General features: G+C 36.6%; 1 protein-coding gene across 2 annotated transcripts; it reads right to left on the bottom strand.

Moving 5' to 3' along the window:
* Nucleotides 1–365: 365 nt before the first annotated feature.
* LOC127451956 (vesicular glutamate transporter 1-like) lies at nt 366–24,210 on the bottom strand. Of its 2 annotated transcripts, XM_051717047.1 has the most exons (14): nt 24,078–24,210; nt 23,372–23,629; nt 12,518–12,770; nt 11,497–11,615; nt 11,126–11,240; nt 10,857–10,944; nt 9,666–9,752; nt 9,414–9,556; nt 8,890–9,039; nt 7,849–7,981; nt 5,168–5,278; nt 3,924–4,051; nt 3,699–3,768; nt 366–3,537 (listed from the first exon to the last, which is right to left on the bottom strand). In XM_051717047.1, the coding sequence occupies exons 2-14, from the start codon at nt 23,431–23,433 to the stop codon at nt 3,248–3,250; spliced, it is 1,749 nt and encodes a 582-aa protein (XP_051573007.1). In that variant the 5' UTR covers nt 23,434–23,629; nt 24,078–24,210; the 3' UTR covers nt 366–3,247. The 2 variants fall into 2 exon arrangements, with proteins under 2 accessions (XP_051573007.1, XP_051573008.1); XM_051717048.1 differs by lacking the exon at nt 24,078–24,210 and having other exon boundaries at nt 23,372–23,971.
* Between the last annotated feature and the right edge of the window lie 201 nt (nt 24,211–24,411).

Below are 24,411 nucleotides of genomic sequence, written 5' to 3'. Positions count from 1 at the left end.
AATGCAAATGTCTCTCTCTCTCTCTCTCTCTCTCTCTCTCTCTCTCTCTCTCTCTCTCTCTCTCTCTCTCTCTTTCTCTGAAAGACAGATGGGTAAAGGGATTATCTTGGTGATTTTAGGCAAAGATTACAGGACAGCAGATGCCGTTTGTGGGTGGAGAGGAGCGTGAGGGAGGGCTATAAAGGGAGAGATGATAAAAGGTATAAGCAGAATAATTATGAGTGTTCATGAGGGAAAGTAATCAGTGTGATGCAGAAAAAATGGAATTTGGCTTATATTGTAGCACAGATTCATATAGGCACACACATCATCTATATCACATTGTGTCTGTTCCAAATGCACTGACTGAATAAGACAAAAGACACTTTATACATTTAATTTGTTTTATTGTACACGGGGAATTTCACATATGCACTTTGTACACATTTTCAAAATAATGGTATTCAATTTTTTTCTCCCATGGGAAATATCTTTTTTGTTGTTGTTTACATTTTGTTTACAAGTTACATTTAGGAAAAAAATATGAAAAAACTAATTTAGGATAGAAGCGCTGAAACAAAATACAAACTCATAACACAAAATAACATCAAATTATGGGACAGAAAGCCACAAATTACCATTATCCTCTCTCTGTTCCCTAATACTGTTCCCTTATGGTTTCCTAAGCTCATATTGCACTGTGATTGAATAGTCTTTAAAGGGATGTAGATGCATATTTCACAGATTACAACATCATCAACTTTCCACTCTTTTCTAGAACTGCAGAATCTTTAGAATTTCGGCACTTATACCTTGTGAAGTCACCTTGCATTTTGTAAATTTCTGTGTTTTCGTCTGTGCGTGTCAATACATTTGGGGTTAGCCTGGCAATATATACATGAATATGCATGAACTCACCAACAGATATATTGACAGTGTGTGTTTATGTACTTCATGTAAGCGTGTGAAAATGTGTATGTGAGAGAAATAAAACTTGCTTGCTGTGCACGGACCCAGTGATGAGGAAGTGGGTCATTTAAACTCACTCACACACATACACACACACACACACACACACACACACACACACACACACACATATTGTATGTATACGTTGTATAAGTGCACAAACGTATGACCAAATAAATGTATACACATCCATAGGTTTACTTGCACCCATTTACCATTTAAAGCACTGGACAAAACAAGAGGAACTGAGCACAGTAAGGAAACACATACATGTACTCACATTTCCACACACATAAAAGCTCACTCTTACACAACAACCATGAATATGTCTAATATCATTGTGTCATTTTAAGTGCATTACAGTGATTTTGGCAGGAAGCCTAAAATTAAGGTGACCAGATTTCTGAAATGAAAAACAGGGACAATTCAAGTTCAGTGGTCAATAAGTCATTGAAATTTCATATTACTTATTAAAAAGGGGACAAATTGGATTTATGTATTTTAACCATGGTAATGTGCTGAACTATGCACTCTAAGAAATTATTTGGTTAAACTTAAAAAAGTAAGTAACCTGGTTGCCTTAAAATTTTGAGTTCATTTAAAATAAATTTGATAATAAAATAAAATAAATAATAATTTAAATAAAAAGATCTAGTAAACTAACAATTAGTGGAATTAACTTTTTATTTTTATTTATTTATTTTTATATTATATCAGTGCATTGCCATTGTGCCATTAGTTTACTCAATAAAAACACAGATTCTTATGTTATCTGAACAAATGAGTAAATCTAAGTTGATCTGTCAAAAATATAAAGTTAACAAATCATGGAAATATTTTTTTACCATGTGGTATATTATGCTTTATTGAATACTGTAGCCTATGTCTCAATGAAATTCAAACACAGAGGTAAAGTCGATCATTTTTAGTGCTCTTCTGTTTCATCTTCAATGAGTTCATTCTTTTCTATGCTGTACAGATGACATTGTGGCATAAAAGTGAACTAAACAAACATGTATAAACAATGAGGAACTATTGCAGCTGACTCTACAGCACAGGGGTCCTGCCCTTTGAGCATCTTAATCATTTCATGGAATACAGTGAAGAATGTAAACATTTAGCATTAGCAATTTAGCAATATTCAATATTGTATAATAATGATCATAATAATGATCATAATACTATTTTACCTAACTGTTTGCATATCTCAAATGGACCTGTTTTTCCTAATTACTTCCTTTTATTTTGATCAAGTCTTATGCATTACGGTGCTCCTTTTCACTCACTTGTTTCCCTGCAAGGTGACTTACTGTACATTTCTTTGCAGATATTTTATTATACATTTGTATTTTTTCATGTTATTAATGTCATATTCGTATTTTACATTTATTTCGTGTATATATTAATACAACAAATGAGTAAATATGTGAGAAGGTGTTTCCTTTAGTCAGTGTGTGAATATTACTAGTGCGAGAGGGAGGGAGAGGGGATGGTGGGCCAATATACACAACACACACTGATTAAAGTGTGTTGATTTTCTTTGTTTATCTGACTGGATTAATTTGACTACTTTTCACCAGCATGTTATAGTTTGTGCGGTCTGTGCGGGAATTCCTGCATTATGAAGGCCAGTCTTTCAGGAATGTTTTACACTGTGCAATAAAATCCCGCACCAAATTCAGAACCTGTTACAAAATACATAACAATATAATTTGCCTTACTTTGAAGCATATAACAATGATGATAATTCTCTTCAATAGCCTGGTCCAGTTCTTAATGGCAAAACTGGCCTGACCAAGTAATCAGTAAAGGAAGACGAATGAATTGACGCTGCTATAGCGAGCAGCCCCCTCTGCTGGTCAAAAAATAAATAAAAAAAACAACAACACACGGTAGGCTTTTCTGCTCGGGCTTTCATGCAATGTAATATTTCACTATGAACACTGTCTTGAACGCTCGGAAAAAACGGGAACATTTCCGGGGACAGCTCCAGTTGGGGACAGGCCACCAAAAACCGGGACTGTCCCAGGAAAACGGGGATGTCTGGTCACCCTACCTAAATACTGAACATTTAATTCACAGAGCGCCACCGTATTCTCCATCTGACACACAAATAACAACCCTCTGTTTAAAATAGCACAGAACAATCATCACCTAATCTGATCAGTTATGAAACTCTTACTCTTTGACTCACTCACTCACTCACACACTCATAAAATACTTACTCCAGATTTTATACCTGTAACTCTTAGATTTACTCTTTTTAATTATCTACACCTGTTAACATCCCTCTTCCGCATTATGTGAGCTCTCTCTCTTCCTCTCCTCCATATAGATAACTATTTCTCCCGACTGGTTGAACATATTCTTCAGTTTTATCCCAATCTGATACCCATCCTGCCCCACCGCCAGCTCCGCCCCCATTTGGACCACTAGTATGCGGACTGTTTATAGTTCCATAGTGTCCCCCAGTCCTGTACAACTCTTCTGTTTCATTGGCAAGCTCATCCTCTCCCAGAATGCCACACTTTTCCTCACTGGTGTCCTCAGCATCTGCCCATGGCTGCTTCTCACCTGATGCAAAGAGGCCTGGGAAATGCATTCAATTGCATTTATTATGAATAATTTTAAAGGGAGATGTGCAAATATTGTTTAAATTGACCTGTTTGAACATACATAGTTGCTCAAAGGCATACAGTAAATTACCATTGTAATGAAAATGACATATACTGTTGCTTAACATTGCTTACCATAAAAGATAACACCCCCATAATGCACCAGCGCTGCAATGAGGAAGACATATTGCCACTCCTCACGTGTCTGTAGGGAAAAGGAAATAAACAACAGATAAAACTGTTAATAAGGGGTTAGGGTTAGTTAGAGTTAGGTTAGGGCGTACCCTAACCCTAAAATCAACAATTCAAATCAAATCTTTGGTATGCAAAGGGTAAATGTGTGATATTATTATTATGTACCTTATGTTTGGTCATGGCTCCAACTATGAGAGGACAGACCATTCCTGATAAAGTTCCCACTCCATTGGAGATTCCCATCAGGATACTGGCATAACGTGGAGCAATGTCAAGATGATTCACATTAAACCCTGGGAGGGAAAGAAAGTGACAGAAATTTGGAAAAGCAGACATATTTTTCATAAATGTACCTCAACCAGCATCTAAAAAACATTGTTAGGATTGTGCGGCATTCAGAATTGAGAATGCCTTTTAAAATGTAATTACATTTCTGAATTTTGATTTGAGGTAACAAAAATTTTGATTTTAATTGAAGGAAGCAGGATTAAAATGGAATTAAATGTTTTCACTCATGATCAGTGTTGGGTGTAATCTGATTGCAAAGTAATTTCTTAATGTAATCTAATAACTTTTTATGTAAAAATAGTAATAGTAATTATAATAAAATGTATTAAATAAAAGTAGTGTAACCCATTACAATTCAAATTCTTGTAATCAGATTACATTTACTGACTTACTGATCTTATGCAGTGTTGCTTCTTAAACAAGATAAAGCAAATTTATCTTGTTTTAAGGATGATTAGATACTTTTACAGAAAAGAATAAGATTTTTGCCCTAATATCAAAGGTCTTACAAAAGAGAAAAAATTATATTATCTAACATGGATTTTCTTAATACAAAATATGATCGTGCCTGGTAACAGGTGCATGTAAAATGGCTAGAAATAGCATTTTAGCTTAGCATAAAGCTAAATATTTTTGGATTGAATCATTTATATGGATAAATGTTTCCCAGCTGAATAGACTGAATATTAAATGGAACAAATGACAATAAAATGCAAAGTAATCTCTACAGTAATCAAAATACTTTTTGCATGTAACTATATTCTGATTACCAATGATTTATATTGTAACTGTAGTGGAATACAATTACTAATATTTTGTATTTTGAATACGTAATCCAATTAATTGTACAGTATTATTTTACTAACCAACTTTCAGGCTCATGATACACATCATGTTCCTTGAACTGTCGTGTTACATTCTGGTTTCTAACTTTTCAACTGTTCTCAGTGCTTTATATTTTCTATTCAGAGATCTCTTCTACGGTATCTTATATTCAGTTTCTCTTTGTTCTGTTGTCTGTTACCCATGAAACATTGCTGTATTAATACATTTAAAGCATTCTTAACAAACAACAGCAGTCTGCGAGACTTTTTCTTATTATATTCTTGTCCGTTACTCACCTGAAATTGCAAATCCACTGAACCCAACAGCCAGTACAAGGAAAGAGATGGCCATTACTTTGGTATGTGAGAAACCAACAACCAAGAGTAGAGTTGCCTCCATTCCAAACCCTAAAATGAACAACACACATTATAGCCTCTTTGTACCTTTGTCTTTGTGATAGAAGTTAAAAGATAAGAGAACATTTGGGGTCTACAATGGGTCATAGTGTACCTGTTCCTGCTCTGTGGGGCCACATTTATTTCCTGGATGCAGTGATGCATCTGTCTTTGTGTAGGGTGCATTTGTATGTTGTGTGTGTGGATGACTGTAAGAGAGTGAGTGTGTCGTGCATTGATGCATCAGTGATTATTGCCCCAGCTGCCATTGCAGGACCAGACAGAGCAAAAATAGGCAGATAATCACATGTACACATACACAGTTTCTGACACTGTGTACTCTTTGTTGTTCAAAATGTTTGATTTTCCTCAAACATTCTGTTAAGGGGTTGTTCTAAACCCTAACACTAAGTATTAAACTTTTGCAACTTTTGCAAGTACTGTAACTCAGTCTGAACTGCTAATTGACTCCAATCAAACATTGTTTTATAGATAATTGCAGCCTTAGTTGTGCTAGCATTTTTTGGTAAGCTATAATTTTTAACCCTAAAAGGATTATAAACATTTGAGAGGCTGGGTAGAGGAACAATGAGTTAGTCTGTGAAATCTTTTGTGAAAAATATTGAAAAGGGGTCCTTGCAAATACTGAGGTCATGTGACTTTGTATATAAACTCATCAACCCACAATCTTTGTCTAAAAGTTACATGGCAGCATTGTTATTTAAAGGCAGATGAGGCAAATGCTTCAATCTTTTCACTGTATTTTTTATGATTTAAACAAGATGTAAAATTGAAAATAAAACAATATTTTGAAGAAAAACGTGTTAATGTATTATTGGGGCCCTATTTGTTGGAAAATAGCAATAAATGAATTTTGAGGTATCTTTATGTTCTTGCCCTTTTTTAGGGTTACGAAATTTCCATTTGACTTTTAAAAACCTCCCCTTTACTGATATTGATAGAATGCAGCATTCTAAATGTAACAGACAGTGATGTCATAACCATATTTGCATTACTGAATTACAACTGGCCTTTGACCTCTAATGCTGCATTTCATTTACGCAGAACAGAGCCCTTCTATAAAGGGGAGCCTACAAGGTTAGCAAGGCAGTGGTCCCATAGACATTCCATGGGTGGAACACTGATGAGGAGACGAGGCGTTTTTTTAAATTATTTTTTTAATGAATGTCTATGGAGAAGATGCTTCATTGTGCTGAATAAGCTGCTTTTGTGAGGAAATAGCTCATCTCTTAATGAATTGACCACCTATCCTCTATTCTTCAACATGATTTACAACATGTTCTGAACAATCCTTTTGGAATGAACCATGTGTTGAGTTTACAATGATAAAATTGCTGTTTTATAAGAGACGACACTGACAATTTTGGGATAGGTAGGTGTTAGTTTACAGCTCTCCCATTTATTTCTGTGGTATCCGCAAATGGTGACATACTGTTGTAACATGCTAGTTGACTGTTACGCTCTCTCCTATGTAAAAAATGCAGAGGTTGTTATTGCTGTATAGAAGATATCTGACGCAGTATCCAAAAATGATTCACCATAATGCCGTCTCAAACTTGCATGACTTTTTCTTTTTTGATGGAAATATGTGTTTTTATATCAGTGTCAGTAATTAACTTTTACATTAAGGGACAATATTTGACCCCCCCCCCCAGATTCAATTTTAAGAGGCATTTTTTACCTTTATGAAGATGTGTCTCATTTGTTTATGTCAAATACTTCAATTTAATGGATTGATTAATACAAATTCCAAGATTGAGAGTGATTACCTCTTACCATAGGAATTAAATAAACATGAATTAATATTTTATGCCATAAAACGTATAACTGTGACTATAATAGAATAGTCAAAATAAATGGTGTGTGTTGAATTTGTTCTGTTTTCGATTGTTTTTTTTCCGATTGTTTTTTTTTTGTTTTGGTTTCTGCACCTTTTTATCTTTTGACCTGGATGTGCGTGCCTTTTTCTTACTTTATAGCTAAAATTGAATTTGAAAAACTATATTAGATGTTACATTATGAGGGAATTTTTTGCCAGGGCCCCCTTTAATTTCTGGCCCTGGTTTAGATCCATACAATGCAAGTGAATGGGGTCCAACACTTTCAAACTCTAAAAAAAGGGCAGTAAAAAGGTAATCCATACTCGAGTGGTTTAATCCTTCTAAAGCAATACGATCAGTTTTTGGTGATAAGAGACCAAAATGTAACAAATGTTTTATTAGAAATCTTAAATTCTTAAGACATACAGTATATTTCATCACTAGTATGGATTAGCTTTATGCTGCCTTTATGTCCTTTTTGAAGCTTTAATGTGTTGGACCCCCTAGACTTGAATTGTTTTGACAATAACACCTCATATATCCATCAAAATATCTTTGTTTGTGTTCTGCAGAAGAAGGACAGTCATACAAGTTTGGTGAGTAAATAATGAGATAATTGTCATTTTGGGTGAACTATTCTTTTGCTGCCTGCAAATCTAGTGGATGTTTCTCTAATCACTCACTGTCTGTCTCTCTGCCTGTCCGTCTATCCTTTGCTCTATCAATCCCTCTAAATCTTACCTCCACAGTTCATGAGTTTGCGGACATTTGTTGTGGTCATTATCTTGTGTGATCTCAGGTAGTCAGCAAGTTGCCCCCCAATTGGCACAATTATAGTCATCACTAAATGAGGAAGTGCAGACACCATCCCCACCTGAGGAACAGAGAAAAAGAGAGAAAAATTAAAGAATCAAAATGCAGAGAGTAGCTAATGATCAAAGCACCTGGATAAACACTTCTGCAATACATTACTGCAATACATCAGTGCTTCTCACTCTTCTGAAGCATGAAAGCTTTACTCAAAAGAAATGTTTGTAGATTGGATGGATGGATGGATGGATGATGGATGGATGGAAATATATACAGTACTGTGCAAAAGTTTTAGGCACTTGTGAAAAATGTTGCATAGTGAGGATGTCTTCAAAAATAATGTCATAAATATCAATTAACATCATACTAAATCCAGTAAATATAAAAAAGCTAAATCAATATTTGGTGTGACCACCTTTGCCTTGAAAACAGCCCCAATTCTCCTAGGTACAGCTGGACACAGTTTTTCTAGGTTGTTGGCAGATAGGATGTTCCAAGCTTCTTGGAGAATTTGCTACAGTTCTTCAATCTATTTAGGCTGTCTCAGTTGCTTCTGTCTCTTCATGTAATCCCAGACTGACTCGATGTTCAGTGGGGGGCTCTGTGTGGGCCATGCCATCTGTTGCAGGGCTCCCTGTTCTTCTATTCTAATCTATTCTTTTTGCAAAAGGAAAGTTTGGGAGTCTAAAATGTATATTTCTTATTGACACACAAAAGCTGAAGATATAAATAACCATCTTAAGACAAATGTTTTTGTGAAACATCTTATGTGCCTAAGACTTTTGCACAGTACTGTACATGTACTATAACGAGAACCTGAAAATGTATAAAAGCAAGAACATTCATAGCAAAAATTACAAATGTATTCAAGTTTCACAAGATGTCCAAGAACAGATGGGATTAGGTTGGGTCAGGGGAAGGGTGTTATTAGATTACCAAGTCAGTAATGTCTGTTTGTGAGTATTTAGTCACCTTGCTGATTTCAAAGCCGAACACCTCCTCGAAGTACGCAGGCTGGCTGATGAGGAGCAGGTAGAACGTCCAGCTTCTGCAGAAGTTCGCCACGATGATGGCATACACTGGCATGGAGGTAAAGAAATGTCGCCAGGGAGTCTTAAATTTCTGCGGAGTACAGTAAAACCAGAGGTCGAATATATCCAGCACAATGCAGCACACAGCAATAAGAGATGTGTGTGTGTGTGTGTGTGTGTGTGTGTGTGTGTGAGAGAGAGAGAGAGAGTGTGAGGGGGTTGTGTGGAGCAGTGGTTAGGAACAGAGAAAAAAATGTGTTTGTCACTGTGTGTTTGTGTGTGTGTGTATACAATTTTGGCTATAGCTGCAATCCTCACTAATAGTGTGTTTTGCTTTGAATCTACTGATATTAACAGGTCTCTGTAAGGTGTTAGGTTTAGGGTTAGGATATAGAAAATATAATTACCCCCATATAAGAACCATTGTGTCTATGAGATGTCAACTCTGATATAGTGAGTGTGTACCTGCAGGGGGTTTACGAGGCCGGCGGATTCCCCGATGGCTTCTTCAATGTATTTCCTCTCCTCTGGTGTGATGGTTGGGTGAGCAGCTGGACTTTCATAGGACACTAAAATCCAAAAGAGATACCAGAATATCCCAACACTACCTGTGAGACAAAGAGACCAGGAGAAGAGGAAGTGAGACAAGAGAGACATTTAGCAAGAGAGGGAGACTCAGTATAAAAACAATAGAAATCAATGATGTTTTTTGCTTACCGTACACATAAAACACTGAGGACCAGCCAGTGTATTGGACCAAGACTCCAGCCAGAGGCATTGCAACAACAGCACCAGCATATGAACCTAGAACATACATACATTAACAAGGTTTTTGAATAGTTTATTAGTATGCTCCCTTTCATTAGTATTATTCAATTATATTTCAATCAATATTCCAGTTAAATCATTGTAACAGAATCAGTTAAAGGGATAGTTCACCCAAAAATGAAAATTCTCTCATCATTTACTCACCCTCATGCCATCCCAGATGTGTATGACTTTCTTTCATCTGCAGAACACAAACAAAGATTTTTAGAAGAATATTTAATCTCTGTAGGTCCATACAAAGTCAATGCAAGTGAATGGTGGCCAGAACTTTGAAGGTCCAAAAAGCATAGGGAAGCATAAAAGTAATCCCTATGACTCTAGTGGTTTAATCCATATCTTCTGAAGCAATATGATAGGTGTGGGTGAGAAACAGATAAATATTTAAGTCCTTTTTTACTATAAATTCGCCTCTCTGCCCAGTAGGTGGCGATATGCACAAAGAATGCGAATCACCAAAAGAAAAGAAGAATGTTGTAGTGGATATTTATAGTAAAAAAGGAATTGATCTGTTTCTCAACCTTCTCCCACACTTATCATATCGCTTCAGAACGCTGTTCACAATTTTAATTGGTTTCACCTTTATTTGAACCTGCCCACACACTTACGTCATGTGAGAGGCAGCGTAAACTCGGTACTCTCATGAACTCGCATCTGAGAGTTACCGGAAGTGAACATTTACAGTAAAAAAGTCTTATATATTGATCTGTTTCTCACCCAAAGCAATTGTTTCACTTTAGAAGACATGGTTTAAACCACTGAAGTCGTATGGATTAATTTATGCTCCCTTTATATGCTTTTTGGAGCTTCAAAGTTCTGGTCCCAGTTCACTTGCATTGTTTGGACCTACAGAGCTGAGATATTCTTCTAAAAATCTTAATTTGTGTTTAGCAGAAAAATGAAAGTCATATACATCTGGGATGGCATGAGGGTGCATAAATGATGAGAGAATTTTCAGTTTTGGGTAAACTCTCCCTTTAAAGACCACTAGATTTAAACAGCAAATCATAAAACCTGTATTCTGTTGATTGTATTATAATGCTGAGATATCCAATGAACTCAAGTGATTGGCTGACATCTCACCACAGAATGCTGTTGTAGCCAATCGACTTCTTTCAAGGGGCGGTGCCCATTTGGCCCAGATCCCATGGCATGCAGGATATGACACGCCCTTTCAGCAGAGAAGTAAGAGGAATTTAAATGTCTGTCACCATAATGGAAAAATTGTTATAACATGGTGCTATGCATTTAATATACAGCTGAATACATTAATATTTCAGACTCTGAAATATGTGTTTGTATCCTGTCCATTGATACAAACAAATCCATACACACACACACAGATGGCATACCTCCACAAGCCCCTGGCATATCCTGACCATGATAACACACCCGTAGTGAGCTCTTGCTGCTGCTGGGATCAGCATATTCAGGGTCGACGTAGCCACAATGGCAAAGCCAAACACCCTGAGACCAAACAAGCAAGCAAAAAACATTCAACTGTGGTCTAATTCAAATACCATGCTAACTGGTCATCATAAGTATTAATCAAGAAAGATTTGAGATGTTATACATCATGCTTGTTATGCTGTCAGAGAACATCAACATACTGTATATTCTCATAATCAGCATCATATATACAGTATCTGACTCCTTCCACTCACAGCCCAGTCTTTAAATCTAGGAAAAGTGCCTAAACATGCCAATTCACTGATCGCACTACCTGTTGGCAGCAAATTTCTGACAGATGAATCCCCCAGGGATTTGCGTGACAATGTACCCCCAGAAGAACGAGCCATGGATCATCCCCACTGTCTCTGGGTCCCATGTGAACTGAGCAGCCTTGCAGGAAAAAGACAGAGTCAAACTGCCCTCCTCCTTAAATTCAACAGCATCCTATGCAAAAGGCTGACTATCTTAAACCAGAGTGCATTGTTTGTATATTAAGAAATGTATGCACATCATTCTTCAATGTCATCAAATAACTTGAATCATCTCTTTTTTTGTGTTATGTAACATTTGCAAAAACTATAATAAAAAACAAAACATAACCAAACAGATGTACTCTTTTTGTTTTCCCGGTTTATCACTGTGCGTGGGGCAAAGCACACTTCCCATGTGATCATATTGAAATACTATAGGGAATAAAGCAAAGCCGACCCCCTCTCACAATTCACACTGGGTCCACTCAAAACACATAACTAACTGGCTACCCGGCAGACACAGAATATTCCCCTAATGTTAGCGTATAGTTCCCCTGTGAAAATTATTTTTTTTTGGGAACTAATTCCTTACGTACTAGGAATGTTCTCTTTAGGTTCTATTTTTATAACCATAAACAAACATTCCGATAACATTGCAGGGAAGCTTTTGTGTGACAATCTAAAAACTGGGGTTTATTTTACTCAGTATGTAGAATACACACAGTATGTACAGTTTGCATTAATATATTTATTGCTTTGCTTTTGTTTATATATATATATATATATATATATATATATATATATATATATATATATATATATATATACACACACACCCCCCCCATCCCCCCTGGAATCTACGCCCCTGGATATACCTTCAACTGTTTTGTAGCCTCCATAAGCATACTTACCACACTTGTATCTGTGTGTGTGTGTGTGTGTGTGTGTGTGTGTATATGCCTAATAAAAAGGCTTTATCAATAAATTAGTTCAAGTAGATGCTTTTTATCTGTTAAGTAAAATTCCAGCCCTTATACTGACCACGATTACAGGTTTCTTTCCATAGTAAACGGTGTGGTCATTGACCATGCTGACAATGGCCACACCCAGGTTACAGCGGATGCCAAAGGAGATGCAGAAGCCCAATCCTGACAGGATGGCGATGATGTAACGACGCGGCAACCCGAAACACGTGCAATCGACGATGGGAAGCTCCTTCTCCTCCACCAGCTCAGGACGACCCTCCGCCGACAGCTCGATTGTCTCGCCATTCTGCTGCCGTTTCTCGAGGAGTCTAGAAGTAGATTCAGACAGGCCAATATAAGTAACCTGAAATGGAAACTTTTAAGTAGCATAGAACTGTGGTTCACATTGTGTCTAATTATATTAATACATCAAAATAGTCTCAAGAACATCATCTGTGACAACATCAGTGGCATGGGATAATAGTAAGCGTGATTGATCTTTCACTTGCAAAAAAAAACAAAAAAACATTTTTTTTTAAAAGAATATATTATGCTGCTTCTGATGCTTAGTGATGATACTTTAAGAGGGTCAGAAGGCTTAAAAATGAAATTCTGACCCCAAGAATGTTACTCTCAAATCTGACTAATAGGCAATGATGTGGAAAATGAAGTCATAGACACTAGGGAACCCTCATAGGTCAAAAAACTACATCACATCCACACCTAAAAGCAGGTGGGACATGGAGGGAGGAAACAGAGGGAGAGAGGACATGGGACAAGAATGAGGTGTCTCATCGGATAGCAGAACAAGGGAGAAAGAGAGACCATCTGGGTATGCAACCTGCCTGCTACACATGCAGCCAATAAACACACACATACATACCAACACAGGCTTATTGTGAGCATATCATTTTAATGTGTAGATAAAATGAGTTTATGGATAGCTGACAAATAACCTTTTTGTATAAACAGATCAATTTTATGTCAAAATTCATAAGAATGTTTAAAGGAAAGTTTATTTACAGTAAATTAAAAAATAACTCATAAATAAATAAAAAAAAACCCTGCTGTGTGACGAAGGAAGTACAAATATTCCATGTAGTATCTCAATTAACCCTTCTACTGTTTTTGGTCATTTTTGACCGATTTGATTTTTCGGTCCAATTTAAAGTACATTTGATTTTTTTAGTACGAGGCTTGGTGACTATTCCTACATTTGCAATCTGAACACACACACAAAAAAATCTACATTTATTTGATAAATCTAGGTAGTTTTATAAAACAGTGTTACACCTTTCGCATTCCCGGTCAAATTTGACAGAGCATAAGAAAATACAAAGAATTTAACACACTTTCACTCACTCTCTCTCTCTCTCTCTCTCACACACACACACACACACATACACACACACACACACATACTCAGAACTTAGGTGTGGAAGCCTATCTATTATGAAACAAAATTTCTTGTAAAGTTATACACGTGGCTGTCTTGGGCCTTGCTCACAGTTCTATTTCAGCTGCACAATGTTAAAATAGTGTTCGTTACATTACTGTTTGGTCATTTTTGACCGATTTAACTTTTGTTTTTGTAATAAAATTCCTTTATTTAAATGGTACAAGGCTTGGTGACTTTTTCTACACTTGCCATCTTGTATTTGTCCCTGTGGTATAATTGTCTTGTAAAGGGACCTTGAGCTCTTGGAAAGACGCTATATAAATAAAATGTTTTATTATTATTATCTCAACACACACACACACACACACACACACACAAATGTTTACTAGATTCTATGAGTCTGTGTGATTTTCAAGACTTTATTATTTATTATAAGTCTTTATTAAAAACAAGACTTTATTTTTCTTCATTGTTTATTACCGTTTTAATGAATAATTTGTTTATTGCTGTTCATTATCTTACTGTTCATAATTTTTCTGATCATTATCTTGCTGTTCATTATCTTGCATTTTTATACTTCATTTACTTGACTGAATTTTAATAACATTTTCATGATTGCAAAATAAATAGTTTATAACAAAATGTGTACTCTAAGTCTTAACTTTGTAACACCATGGTCAAGTTTGACAGCAAACATAAAACAATGTATTTGATATTATCTAAATATATATCTAAATTCATAATTTAATATCTAGAAATTAACTTTGTTACAACATTGGTCTACAATAACCAGCCAGCATGTGTGGATCGCTGCAGCCATCTACTGGTTATAATTGTCATTTCATGTAAATGTATGTTTGTTTTTCCAGCAGATGGCAGCAGATGCTCCAAATGCATGACACATTTTGATATTTTTTATTTATTTATTTATTTATTTATTTTTTTGTCAGTTTAACGAAGTGTATGTTTTTAATTAAGTGAAAGTAAGGGGGCCTGGGTAGCTCAGCGAGTATTGCCGCTGACTACCACCCCTGGAGTCGCGAGTTCAAATCCAGGGCATGCTGAGTGACTCCAGCCAGGTCTCCTAAGCAACCAAATTGGCCCAGTTGCTAGGGAGGGTAGAGTCACATGGGGTAACCTCCTCATGGTCGCTATAATGTGTGGTTCTCGCTCTCGGTGGGGTGCGTGGTGAGTTGTGCGTGGATGCCGCGGAGAATAGCGTGGGTCTCCAGACATGCTACATCTCTGCTTTAATGCGCTCAACAAGCCACGTGATAAGATGCGCGGATTGATGGTCTCAGACACGGAGGCAACTGAGATTCATCCTCCACCACACGGATTGAGTCACTATGCCACCACGAGGATTTAGAGCACATTGGGAAGTGGGCATTCCAAATTGGGGAGAAAAGGGGGAAAAGATATTCTGTGAAAGTAATACAAAAATGTGTTTATTTAATATACAAATAAATTGTGTTATTTAGTCATATAGAGGTAAATTAGGTATAAATACATACAATTCCAAAATAAATGCATAAATTTAGTTAAGTTAATTTGACCAAATGTCTTAAAAAAATATATATATTTTTTTCATAAAATACATGATTACTGTATCCAGTCAAATTTGACCAGGGAATACTAAGAGTTTCTGCCTGTAATGAAGATTGAAGAAGGGTTAATATGATGTCATTAAAAACTGCATGTATAAAAATGATAAAAGATTGTCAGTTGTTTAAAGGAGTTTACAGCATGTCACATGACAGGACATTTTTGTCATTTTATGACGTGATGTCAGCTACCCAAATGCATTACCTACTGCTCACCACTACATTTATCTATCGCACAGACACACAGTGAGACTGTATTTACAGTTTAAACAACTGATTTGCACTTGGTTTTACTGTATTTTTAGAAAGTAATGTTTAGAGAACTATCACTAAATATTACAATATCTGTACTAATCTCTGTCTCTTGCCCTCTAAACTTTGTTCTCTCTCTCTCTCATGCCCTCACCATTCCTACAAAGCAAATCCCTTTATAATCCCTTCAGCCTCAAAAAACACACCATCATGAAGAGACTAGTGAAGGAAAATTATGGAGTGATGATTGCATGTGTGTAATCTATCTACCTATGTAAGGGGGGAATTATTTCTGCAACTATGTGTTTAACAGAAACAAAAAATGATACAAAAACAAAAAGTGTCATGTCAATGTGTTTGAATTATAACTAAAACCTCTGGCACCCATGACTCATCCAAGCCCCTCCCCTTCACTCCCCCTTCACTCTCTTATCCACTGATAATCTGGAACCCCACACTCAGATTAGGATTACAGAAATGATTGACTTCCGGAGATAAATATGAGCAGGAAAAAGAGGGTGAGTGAGTGGGATGCAAAGGGAAAGAGGGGAGGAGCATGTTTTATGGTTTGTGGTGCAACACACACACTTGCACGCATACACACACATTCACTCATGAAGAAGTGTAATTAAGGTTAAAGCTTGTTAGGTACAGATTGCAGCCAACAGCGGCACATATGCTTCCTACTAATGAGAATGACTGTTGGCTGTAATTAATACTTGTTAAGCAATGTTTTTTTCTCTCATTCTTACTTTCTCTTTCTGTGCGTGTGTTATAGGCCACGACGTGTCCATTGGATATAATAAAAAAAATAATTTAAAAAAAAAATCCAGGATTACATGCTGCGATAAAACAACAGTAAGCTCATCTAGATCACATTCTACGGTTCATGATGAACCAGCTGACCTGTGTGTGTGTGTGTGTGTTTGTAAGTGTAAATTTTCAGGCCATCTAATACGAGACAGGTGTACAGCAGTAGGAGGTGGAAAGAGAATCTTGCTTACTACAAACACTCAATGAGGGTAAAACACACTCACAAACAAACACACAGAATATTGTCCTGGAGCTTCGACTTCTACGTCAGCATATTACAAATATTCCATACTGATACCAAAATTGGATCATACCCTCAAACATACTTGTATGCATACTTACTATCACAGCACTATCTCAGCAGGTTTAATCGTTTTTATTGATCTCATATCAATGTTATACACTTGACCTCTCTACATAAATTACCATATCAATGCCAGCACTCTGCTCATGCACATGTGCCATGCAAATTTCTCACCTCCTCCATCATTAGCCCTGCAGCTCACTTGACCTCTTGTTAAATAAAGGAGTTCTTGGTCACATGACCTGATGCACAAATCTTTTTTGATAGTTAATTAAAAAAAAGAGGATCAGCTGAGTTCAGAATTGCATACTACAAAGTAAAATATATATATATATATTTCCACGGAAAAATAATTAGTAACCTTACCATGTATAGTGAAAAATAACAACACAAGTACAACGGGGCTAAAGGCACACCTTAAGGAAAATTTGCTTTTTTTTGTGGTCACAAAGTGTATCAAGATTGAAAAAATACATTGTTGCTCCATGAGGGTAAATAATATTTCTATTAAAATATTGAAGGAGCAACATATTTTGTATGAAAAGAAATAATAACGATTGGTTGTTTTGATTAAAATTCTTTTTTTTCTTTAAAGGTGGTGAGGGAGCATTTTACCCCAAAAGGCCCCCAGGGGAGTTATAGTGTTATCATGTATATAGGGACAATAGATCAAGGGCAAAATTAGTCAACTTAGGCAAATACTTTTGAAACAAAAAGATGCTTTTTGAGTACCAAATTGAGAGGCCAGGTGGCCTTTAGCCCCATTGTACTCTATATTATATTAAAATATGTGTGTATATATATATATATCATCAGTTTATTGCATTATTTTAGTGTCATGTGTGTTACCCTGATAGTGTTTTGTGTTTTTATGAGTGACACTGTACACTGTTTGTTCATACAGTATTTATTGGCCATTGCTCCTTGAAGGGCCACTACTGGTTAAATTTAAGTCTTCTTGTGGCCTTTTGCTTTACCACCTGTGTTACTAAGGAGGCTAATAGTAGATTTAAAAGTGCAACAAAGACTTTTGTAGTCCCAGTAGGTTGGTATATTACCATTATATCATTTGATGATCCAGGTGTAATGCCTGAAACATGGCAACCACATCTGTAAATTGAACATTTTCTTTATTTTATTTTAGTATTTTAATGCTCTATTTATAATTTGTTTCAAATGCACTTATGTTATTGTTAATACAGTTATTATTGTAACTTGTTGGAGACAGGTGGGAAGTGCCTGTTCTCTGACACATTGTGTGGTGGTGCAACCTGATTTCAAATCTTGATAGAGATCCCATAAAATTCCCGACCCCATCCCCCACTGTTCTCCCTATGGTTTCCTGTCACCTCTTTACTGTGCTGTCCCTTTTAAGGCCCATAAATCTAATTAAATAAAAAGGTTTATTGTGACTTCACTTTATACAGATTTTCACAAATGTATAATGAATCAGATCATGAATTGAACTAAACCATTATGCACAGGTCCAACATTCTCATGATTCTGACGCAAAGCATCGCAATTTACAAGAGCATGTTTATAGTCACCTATTAGGCTTGTCATAAAATATCAATATATAGATTATTGATTGGAACGTTATTTTATCGATACCTATTTGAGGCATCGATACTGTATATTGGCCTCCCATTTAGTGTAGTCTGGTGTAATAGCTTTGGGAGACAGCAAGAGGGTGATATATGATTTACTGAAGCCAGTTGCGGGTAGTACAAGGCACGGGTATCACATCACACAGGACACGGCAATGTGGCAGGGGGCAGTTGTGAATCTAGTCAACATAAACACAAAAATAACGAAGGTTTATGTACTTCTTCAAGAATGAACAAAGTGACATTGATGAGTTTGCAGGTTAGTGTATGAAACTGGTGTAACTGCAAAAACTGAACGAATCTCTGTAGGTAACCTTGAATATGTTTCATTTAAGCTGTCAAACCACAAAAAGACATACTTGTAACTGAAAATACTTTGGAGGCTGTATTAAAGATAGACCTGTTATGGCCAGAGAAAATAATCTTTGTCCTTTGATAAACATTTGGGTCAAAATGTAATGGAAAACTATGCGAGTTGCGCTCCGTGGTGCTGCAGAATTTTAAGCAGACTCCGAAGACAGTGACTGGCAGCGGCAGGGTATGTGTACCTTCTTAGAAAATAATTTTTTTAAATTTTAGAATGCGCCATGTTGTCTGCCAGACGCATCCGGTGTGCGTTCTCCTTCATTTACCTTGCTGCTCACACTTTACCAAAGTTGTGTTGAAAAATATGTTAGAAGAGACAAAGATTTTTAGACAAAGACCCTATTTAGGTATATCTGAAAAAAATGCAGATATACAGTATATCGATAATCTTTGTGAAAATGTTCTGATTATTGATGTATTGAAGAGGCCTAACACCTATCATGATATACATAATCTGAAATTAAATTAGAAGCAGTGTTGGGTGTAATCTAATTACAAAGTAAATAATTAATGTAATCTGATTACTTTTTTAGTACAAAATGAGTGTCATGCATGCATAACACCCTGTCTACACCAGACGCAAGTGCGTGACAAAAGCAACTCGCTTCCATTATAATCAATGGTGTTGTCTACACTGGATGCGTAAGTCACGTCGCGCCACACTGTGCAGACAGTAAACGGCCATTTTACGCTGCATGCGCAGGTGCTACTCCTATGAACAAGACAAATAAATGGTTTACAACGTTCGTGTAAAGTGTAGACAATGTAGACAGCGATGTGATGCAACATCGCTCTTATCCTGTATAAGTTAACTACTTGTTAGTACATTAATTGGGTTACACATTTAACTACTTGTTAGTACATTAATTGGGTTACACATATTTCTAAAATAATATTATGTGGAATACATGTAAAACATGAATTATGTCCAGCCTGTATGTATGTGTGTGTTACTGTGACACCCCCTAATAAGTCTTTGTAAGGGAGAAATGTATGCAACAATGAACAAAGTGGAAATATAGACATTATTTTTTTGTATATTTTTCAATAAAGTAATCCGTAAAGTCAGTAATATGATTACAGTTTAAGAGAAGTAATTAGTAACTTGTGATGGATTTCTTTTTAAGCAACTTTGGTTAGAAGCAATGTCAAAAAGTCAATTAGAGCAACTCTAATTGCAAACATATATTTGAGTTCAGAGGTGAGATGTGTGTTAGCTTTCTGCTGACACCAAAGTCTGTTACTTACACAAACACAGACACACATCAAACAGAGACATTTACACACATACACTCTTTCCTTTTTAATCTTGCTGTAAGAGGATGAAGGCACAAGGGTAAAAAAAAATTACATAATCCAACAGTTCTCTCTTCCAACCCCCCTCTCTCTAACCATCACTCCATCTATATCCTGGTCCTCCTTTTTTTTATCTGAGTTCACAGTTCTCCTGTCCTTTAAGGTACAGAAAGGTGTTCGGCAGCTTGATGCCTCTCTGACCTTGTTTGGTGTATTTCATGGAAAATTTTGATGATGTTGTTGAAAGGTAACATATCGACAAATCTCTTTCTCTTTCATCCCCCTCCCCTCCACCTCACCGCACATTTCTTTCCATTGTACCATCAGTGTTGTCCCATGCTTGTTATGCCAAACTCCTCTCACCCTCCCCTGCCTCTAATGAACAGATTGGGTCTCAGTGGGACTGTGTCACCTGGGGAGAAACTTCTCCCCCTCCTGTCTACACACGTAAACCTATACACATCCCAGCAGCCTGACCTTCACATGCTTTTAGATAAGCAGCCTAGTTACATGCAAAACAGAAGCAACAAACAATCAGCAAAAGTTTCGGGTACAGGAGAAAAGTTCTGACCGAGTAAGCTGACCAACACCATTTGACATAAACTAAGTCAACATTTTTAAAGACCTTTTTTCTGATGGTTTGTATAAGTTTTATCTAAAATGATTCTCTTGTTTCAGAACTGTCTGGGTCACTAGACTTTGTAAATGTTCTGAAATCTGAAAGAAATTAGAATATGTAATTTTACAAAGAAATGAATGAGAACAAGATGTATAAAGGAGGGATGAATGACTGAATGAAAAGAGTGGGATGCAGAGATGTAGTGAAGATGACAGAGAGAAAAAGAGGACTGCAGGTGTGAGGTGTATGGTTGCTGTAGTTGGTTTGTGAGTCTGAAACAGTAGGAGGAGGAGATGCATTGCTGAGCTTTAAATGATTAATCAGCTGCTGACAGCTTTCTCCAAAATATTATCAGGGAAACCTAGTCTCCAAGCTGAGTCTCCAACTTTTGCTTGGTTATCATACTTCTGTGGGCTTTCCACACTACCCATAATTCTGAGTTAACATCTTAATTAATACTGGGTTAAAGCCACTTTTAACCCTGTGTTAAGCAACGTTTTTCCACTTGTAATTTTGAAAGGTTAACGCTGCTTTTAAGGACTTGCTGGGTTATAAAGTCCTGCTCCAGGGCAGGATTATCACCACAAGGTGCCAAAGGGTTACAGTGTGAATTACTAACCCTAAGTAAACAGTGTGAAACAAGGTAATCTAGGATTAAAGGTGCACTCAATCATTTTTTCCTCATTAAAAAACTCCTAAAGAAATGAATTGTAATTTTGCAATATACAGGTATGTAGGAAATCATGAGCACTCACATTAAAATGACTCCAGTCATAACAGTAACCTTATAAAAGCCGTTTTATTCTACATGGAGAGGGTCCGCACATGGGGGCTGCCATGTTAGAATCACATGACTACTTGCTTAATCTCAGTAACCGTCCTGTTATTTGACACTTTCACTCATTGATTAAAGTAATCATGGCTGACTGTGAATACTAAATTTCCTCAGTGGCATCTGAAACTGAAAACAATTGATTTGAAATGATGCTGCATCCAAGCTGTTAGATGATCCTTAGTTAAGTCTGTAACAGTTATTACCATCCGTCTTCACAAAAAATGTCTTAGCCAGACATCTCTCATGATTATTTCAAGATATTCAGTAAAAAGTTATGTTCAGATGACTGTCAGCTTGGAAACAACCAAGCACGTGCGGCATTGCAAGAAAAAAAGATGGAGTCGCGTGCTTTCCATCATTTAATCCCAACCTCGCACACAGAGGATGTAGCTGACTGGTGTAAGGGCTGTGCTGGAGAGATGAGGAAGTGATGTGGAGGAGGCGTTCAGGGATTTGTGGGGTCGACAGCTGTGTGTGGGTGTTTCTGATGGGCTATTTCCGAGCTGGATTTACTTGTTTAGTTGCTTCTACAATCCCATGGAAGTGTTTGGGAAATGTGTGCATTCTATATATGGATTTTAACACCAAAACATATTTCACAAATTTCACCTTAATTAATGAATGACACTGTGGTGGCATCAAAGAACAATTCGCAGATGTAATTCACATAGCTAATGTTTGATCTCATTGAATAGCACAGAAAAGCAAATGACAGCCTACAGCTAATATTTAGTAAATGTTACAGCAATTGTCTTTACCTTACTCATATGTTTCAGTAAACACAAATATAGTAGTTAGCAAACAGATTTTCCCAAACAGGAGTTGCATTTACTTGATAAGGGATGTGCATTGACCTTTGAGACAACCCATCTGTCAATACCAAATCTGTCAAGGTTTGGGTAAAAATTAGGTTTTAAAAATTAGGTTTGAAATATTTGCATTATATTATATTATTTACATAAAATGCTTTTATTATTTATTATATTATTAAATGATTATAACTTTATATTATAAATGTTACACTGAAAAATTTATAAATGTATCTTAAATTATTTATTATTATTATTATTCCATACAATTAAAACAAGTTGTGGATTTTTTCCTTATCATACAAATGCATGTATTTGACGATTCATCATCATCATCATCATCATCATCATAATCACATTTTGTAATCATGTGAAACATATGAGCAAATAGTATAACACAAATGTGGCTTCCAGTTATCAGAGAATCGTCCACTAACTAGTGCGTGGAATCAGAACTGTGTGTCCCGGGACACGCAAGCTGTGCAGTGATGCGCGGGAGTACCTGACGCTCAGGTGGAATAATGAAGTTCATTTGAACTCGCGCATAGATACGAGAGAGAGAGAGAGAGAGAGAGAGAGAGAGAGAGAGAGAGAGAGAGAGAGAGAGAGAGAGAGAGAGAGCAACCAACTCCACGAGTCGGGTTAGCCGCAAACTAATCTGATCCATCTGGACAATCTTCTCAATCGGGCAGAGTGGGAGCATTACGTTCTAACAGATTACATAAGAACACCTTTGACTGAGATTCAATCACGACAAGGGTTTACACCGGACATCATGAAACAGGCTACACATGCACATGCACAACTTGAGAAAACGCAAACACTATTGTAACTTTAAGGGCTATTAATGAACATCATCAGATAAATATTTCGCCTTTAAATTCCAGATGTTCTGTGAACAACACCAAAACTTCACACATAAAATTACTTTTACACACTATGCGCATTACTGAGAGCTTGCAAATACAAGAAGGAAAACTTCTAAAAGTATCTTAATGCTTTATGGATAGTTTGACACTGCCTCACCTGTGTATTTTCCCCAAGGTTTTTCCCGCCTGAGCCTTAAAACGGTCCGGACGGATCTCCATCCTCACGACTTCCAAGTCCGACCGGTATGCTCCTGTCTCGTGCTGCCTCTCTCTCTCTCTCTCTCTCTCTCTCTCTCTCTCTCTCTCTCTCTCTCTCTCTCACACACACACACACAATATCTGTCGGTTATCCTCCTTTTCTCTGTCCGTGGTCCTGAATGCGGATTGGCTTTACATAGACAGGAACTAATACTTTCTATAACAAATAAAGTACAAAAATCGTTCCATTCGATAACATTAATAAATGCATTAGGTAGCCTATCACATGAACTAAAAATGAACAATATATTTTTACAGCATTTATTAATCTTTGTTAATGTTAACACACAACTTTTAATTTTAAAAATCATTGCTAGTTCATGTAAACTAATGTTAACAAACGGAACCTTATTGTAGCCTAAAGTGTTGCCCAAAACACTTTTTGTCATTAGCTATCTCGTTAAATCATTAACACAATTTATAGTCAAATTTCGAGGATAATTTCGAGGTGTGTGATGCAAAGCTGATTTTCTTCTGCTCATTTTGTTGTCTCAATTTACATTTAAAAAACTTTGGTTGAATTTCTTGCTAACCTGACACGGCGTCTGTGTTTTCATAGGTAAACAACTACAACAGCGATCAGCCACAACATTCAAACCTCCTACCTAATATTGTGTAGGTCTCCCTCGTGCTGCCAAAACAGTGCCAACTCGCATCTCAGAATAGCATTCTGAGACGCTATACTTCTCACCACAATTGTACAGAGCGGTTATCCGAGTTCATTCTGAACAAGTTCAGGTTGCAAAGAGGTGGCTGTTACAATGTTTAACATTATTCTAGATTGTTCTGCACCAAGCAAAGTTTCAGCACTTGACAAACAGCAATGTTTTTTCCTTCTGCTCTAGTGTGCTGAGGGGCCACCATGCATTGTATGTTTACTGTTACAATACTGCTACGAATGTTGCCTACGATACTTAGCCTACAGAAAATACAGCCTTT

Source organism: Myxocyprinus asiaticus, chromosome 14 (genome assembly GCF_019703515.2).
Source record: "Myxocyprinus asiaticus isolate MX2 ecotype Aquarium Trade chromosome 14, UBuf_Myxa_2, whole genome shotgun sequence".
In the NCBI taxonomy this organism is placed as follows: domain Eukaryota; kingdom Metazoa; phylum Chordata; class Actinopteri; order Cypriniformes; family Catostomidae; genus Myxocyprinus; species Myxocyprinus asiaticus.
This window is presented reverse-complemented; position numbering and strand designations above follow the sequence as displayed.